The sequence below is a fragment of the Lagopus leucura genome, unplaced genomic scaffold (genome assembly GCF_019238085.1).
Source record: "Lagopus leucura isolate 7727_CA_CO unplaced genomic scaffold, USGS_WTPT01 Super-Scaffold_100004, whole genome shotgun sequence".
Classification (NCBI taxonomy): Eukaryota; Metazoa; Chordata; class Aves; order Galliformes; family Phasianidae; genus Lagopus; species Lagopus leucura.
Window position 1 is genome coordinate 60665157 of NW_024962264.1, and position 4376 is coordinate 60669532.

The 4376-nt window shown below is 56.0% G+C and overlaps 1 protein-coding gene across 2 annotated transcripts; it reads right to left on the reverse strand.

The window, feature by feature from the left end:
• Window positions 1–6: 6 nt before the first annotated feature.
• Window positions 7–1752, reverse strand: LOC122180195 (homeobox protein HMX2-like). Of its 2 annotated transcripts, none has more exons than XM_042871722.1 (2): window positions 1525–1752; window positions 7–1058 (listed from the first exon to the last, which is right to left on the reverse strand). In XM_042871722.1, the coding sequence occupies exons 1-2, from the start codon at window positions 1733–1735 to the stop codon at window positions 493–495; spliced, it is 777 nt and encodes a 258-aa protein (XP_042727656.1). In that variant the 5' UTR covers window positions 1736–1752; the 3' UTR covers window positions 7–492. The 2 variants fall into 2 exon arrangements, with proteins under 2 accessions (XP_042727656.1, XP_042727657.1); XM_042871723.1 differs by having other exon boundaries at window positions 1171–1592.
• Window positions 1753–4376: the final 2624 nt, after the last annotated feature.

Here is a 4376-nt window from a genome sequence, read left to right on the forward strand (position 1 = left end):
AGAGGACTTGTTTGGTTCGAAAATTCAAAATTCAGAGTAGCTATAGAGATTTAGAGAGATGTCTGCATTTTGATAGTGTCAGAGATGGGGAAATGTTATTTGGGGGGGGTACTAAAGGCGAAGAATGTGAGATAGAGAGTACGGAGTGGATGGGGCTGTAACCAACTCTCTCGGGTGGAGGCACGGTGCGGGGGCAGCCGCGACGACACCATTCCCGTGGGCTTAAGCAGGATATCGTCTTTCCTAAACCGTGGCCACGGAGGGAAGGGAGACACTGCGCACCCCGTTTTCTTTGGCAGCTCCTTTCTTCTCCGTCTCGAGCAGAGGGCAGCGCTCGTTGAAGCTCTGACACCGCGGCACACGGCCGCGTGTGAGGGACCCCGGGCCTGGGAGCGACTGCCGCGGGTCGGGGCGAAAGCGGACGGTGACACTGCGGGGCCACAGGGAACATCGGCCCCCGGCAACAGGCAGGGCGAGGGCCGGGGGGAGAGGCTATACATCCCCCTCCAGCAGGCTGAAGTGCTTAACCGGGCCGGGAAGGCAGAGGTAGGGGATGGCGCTGCCCGGGTAGAACATAGGGAAGGGGAGCGGCAGCAGGCAGCGGCTGAGCAGAGCGCTGTCCTTGTATAGGGCCGGGAAGGAGAAAGAGGCGGTGGGAGGCGGCGGGGGCTCCCCTGGGGGCTCTGCTTGGCCCGGACCCTCGGGCTCGGCCGACAGCTGTCTCTTGAGCTTGTTGCGGCGGTTCTGGAACCAGATCTTCACCTGCGTCTCGGTGAGGTGCAGCGCGGCGGCCAGGCCAGCTCGTTCGGCGCTGCTCAGGTAGCGCTTCACATCGAAGGTGGACTCCAGCTGGAAGACCTGGCTCTTGGAGAAGATGGTCCGCGTCTTCTTCTTGCCTCCCGCCGCTGAACACCTGCCGCTCTCCCTGCTGCAGCCCCCAGAATCCCGCGGCGACGGCTGCCGGCATCCGCGGAACCTTTCCGTGGAGAGCGGTGAAACCGCGCCTTCAGCCTCGGCATCCGCACGGCGCGGCCCTTCCGCCCGCAGCCGCTCGCTGCCTGCAATGGCAAAACACAGCGTCAGCCCCCCACCCCGCCGCCGTCGCCCCGCATGCACGCACCCGCGGCCGGGGAGAGGGGCCGAGGCCGGGGACTGCCCACCGCCCTCCACCTTCAGCCTCCGTGGGGAGAACTCGTAGGGAGGAGGGAGAGGATCTCGCAGTAAGCATCTAAAGGATATCTCTCTGCCGCTGTGAATCGGAGTGGGAGGGGGCTCCCGGACACGAGAAAAACGAGGCCGGGAGGGACCTCTGAAAGCAGGTGGTTTCGAGAGGGATTCATGTCCTCCCACGGAGCCTCTCTTCCTCAAACTGCTGCGGGGAACGGAGCCCGCGGGTGTGGGTGTGCGTGTGCCCGCCCCACCCGAGCCTCCTGGGCGCGGTCCCGTTTGGAGGCCCGCGGCTAAACCTCTGTCCTGGGTGGGTGCCTGGCTGCGACCGGACTTGCGGTTCTGCCTGCTTAGTACCCGAGTCGCTGGAGCCTTTACTGGGGTGGTCCTCTGCAGGCCCCTCTTCTTCCTCCTCTCCCTCTTCGTCCTCCGGCAGCACGCAGCGGGACCTACCCTGCTCCCGGCCCTGGCAGAGAGGACCGGGCTGCAGGATGCTGTCGATGCTGAAGGCCGACGTTGGGGCTAGGAGAGGCTGTGGGACTCCGCGGCCGCCCCCGAGCTGCACCATGGCGCACCGAGCCCAGCCGCAGGAGTGGCGGCTGAGGGAAGGCGGCAGCCGGGGCGGAGGGAGGGCTGGGGACAGGGGGAGGAAGAGGAGGGGTCGGGGAGGAGGAGGGAGGGGATGGAGCTAGAAGGAGCCAAAGGGCTCTGGGCTTAGGGAACGGTGCAGGAGGAGAGGGAAAGGAAAGGCCGTGATGAATCGCTGAGAGGAGGGAGCAGGAGGGAAGCAGAGAGGGAAAGATTTGGGATTTTTTCTTTTCTGAGAATGAGGTTCCTTAGGCACGGGGGAGTAGGGCAAAGCAGAGCTGAGTGCCCTGCTCAGCACCTTCACTTGGGGAGAGATAGATCCACGGAGCCCGGGGAAAGGCAATGAGGAGGAGGGTGGAAATGTGGGCGTGATGGTTGAGGGAAAAAGAGATGAGGTGAGAAGGGCTGGATGTGAGAAAAGGCGAACGGAAGGAGGGATGTGGGAGAAGAGGGTTCGGAATCTGGAAGAGTAAAAGGTGGAAGGGAAATTTTGCACAGAGGACAAAAGTAACAAAGGAGTGAATGACAGAAGGTTGTCATCAAGAGGGAGGAGGCACTGAGCGAAGGGAGAGAGACAAAAGTAGAGAAAAGGAAGACGAGATATGGGAACGATGGGTTGGACTCGGTGGTCCTTCTGGCTTCCTTTAAACTCGGGCTACTCCGTAATTTTAAGAAATGCAAAAATGGGTAAGCAGAGGAGCAAGGGGAGCAATCAGCCCATCTCCACAGAGAGTTCCGAGCAGAAGGGACCCCTTCGCTGCTGGGTGAGCCCTGTGACGCCAGGGCACCTCGATCCCTCCCACGGGTGCACACCTTTCGGGGGATGAAAGAATTGCGCTATTAACGCAAGTGCTGCAGGTGCTCTTTAGGATTCGGGGAGCTCTGCGGTACCTGTAGAACTGCTCCCCACCACCTACTAACATCGCTTTAAAAACCTATTACATTGTACCAGCTGGGTGTTCTGCTCAGTTAGAGGTGTCACCAGCTCTTCCCACCCCTGCACTCCTGTGCAAAGCCACGGGAATGTTGTCACCGGCTTTTAAAAGGCCTTTTAGTCCCAATTGCGATTTTTCCACCACAAAAACTGCTGAGAGCGAGCGAGCAGCTCTTGAAAAAGAGTTGACAGTAGAAGTGCTGACAGACTCTTAAATATTGTTACGCCGGAGATTCCGTGAGGTGAAATTGGGGCTTCTTAAGGTTTTGGACCGCGTTAATCTTTAAAGCTGTGGTTCTGGGGAGAGCGGTTTGCAGCTCCTTTTCATGAAAATTTGTTACACTTTTGAAGTGCACTCAGATTTAATGCAGCCGCCTGACGGAGAGCTGGATTTATCCCACCAGGCGACAAAAATATAAAACCTCCTCTTCCATTAACACGGTCATTGGCCAAATGCCTGAAGTCGTTGCGTTTGTCTTGCAATGCCTTGTGCAAGCTGACGGGGCCGGTGGGGTGGAAATGTCCCGTTAAAGGAGTGATAGTTCGAGGGGAGGGCCGGGAAGCAGCGGGGAGAAATGTGAAGAAGCTGAAAAAATGAATTTTCAGCACGGGGAGAGCAGCCCAGGGTACAGAGAGCCGGGGGAGTGGGGGAGGGAAAAGGCTTTGAGACACCATCTCAATTCACTTCCCGGCCCCAAAAGGCCTCGGGCGAGGTGCACACCTCTAGAATGCAACGATTTTCCTACAGTAGAAAAAGATTTTCCGACGCTGGGATATTCTTATCCCGCGTTTTCTTCACGCTGCCTCTGAGTCCGAGGGGCAGACCTTTTGCATTTAATAATATATTCCTCTGTTAGAAGCTCGAGTCGAGAGGAATGGAATTATTTTTACCTGATAAAGCTTTTTACAGGAGATCGGTTGGCATATATATCCGCATTGCCATTTTAGCTCAGAGCAGGAAAAAAAAAAAAAAAAATTAGGCTACTCTCAAGCTAAATCTCATTGAATTGAAATCTGATTAGGTTTACAAAAAAGTGAGAGTCTGCCTTTTCTTGGCTTATGGGATCGGAATCACTTCATCCCCACTGCAGTCGGGAGTAAACAGGCCCTCTCAGGAGCATGCAGCCCCTCTGCAGAAGCCTTGAAGTTGTCCCCACTCCTCTTCTGGGACACAGCCCAGGGAAGCAGGTCACAGAGAGAAATGCTGTAAAAAAAAAAAAAAAAAAAAAAAAAAAACACCAAATTTAAAACTCAGTAGCTGCAAGTGTCACACAGAATGGGGCTTTTCAGGGGAAGTTTGTCTGAGCCGAACCTTCACCTCCAGGTACTGGATAAAGCCAGGATCAGGCCTTCTGTGACCCCAAGACAGAATATCCCTCTTGGAAAGCTTTTGTCAGCCCTTAAGGTCAATTTGAAGTCAGATAAATCACCTCCATGCAATGTCTGCACATGATACAAGAGATGTGCAGAGAAATCCTGGTGGGGATTTCAGAATAACGCAATACCTGGCTGCTCAAATGGCTGGGATTGCTAAGGAGAGAAGGGAGAGCAAATAAAAATGATGATAAGAGAAGGAGAAGGAGAATGGGAGAGAGTGGGAAAGAGAGAAAGGAAGGGAGAAAAGAGAGAGAGAGGGAGGAAGGAGGAGGAGAGGAGAGGAGAGGAGAGGAGAGGAGAGGAGAGGAGA

What these genes read in the sequence shown, in the direction of transcription:
- LOC122180195 (XM_042871722.1), bottom strand. Translation starts at nt 1,735, where the DNA reads ATGGTGCAGCTCGGGGGCGGCCGCGGAGTCCCACAGCCTCTCCTAGCC. An exon ending in TAAAGGCTCCAGCGACTCGG is followed by an intron (nt 1,059 to 1,524) that starts GTACTAAGCAGG and finishes TTGCCATTGCAG; the next exon opens with GCAGCGAGCGGCTGCGGGCG.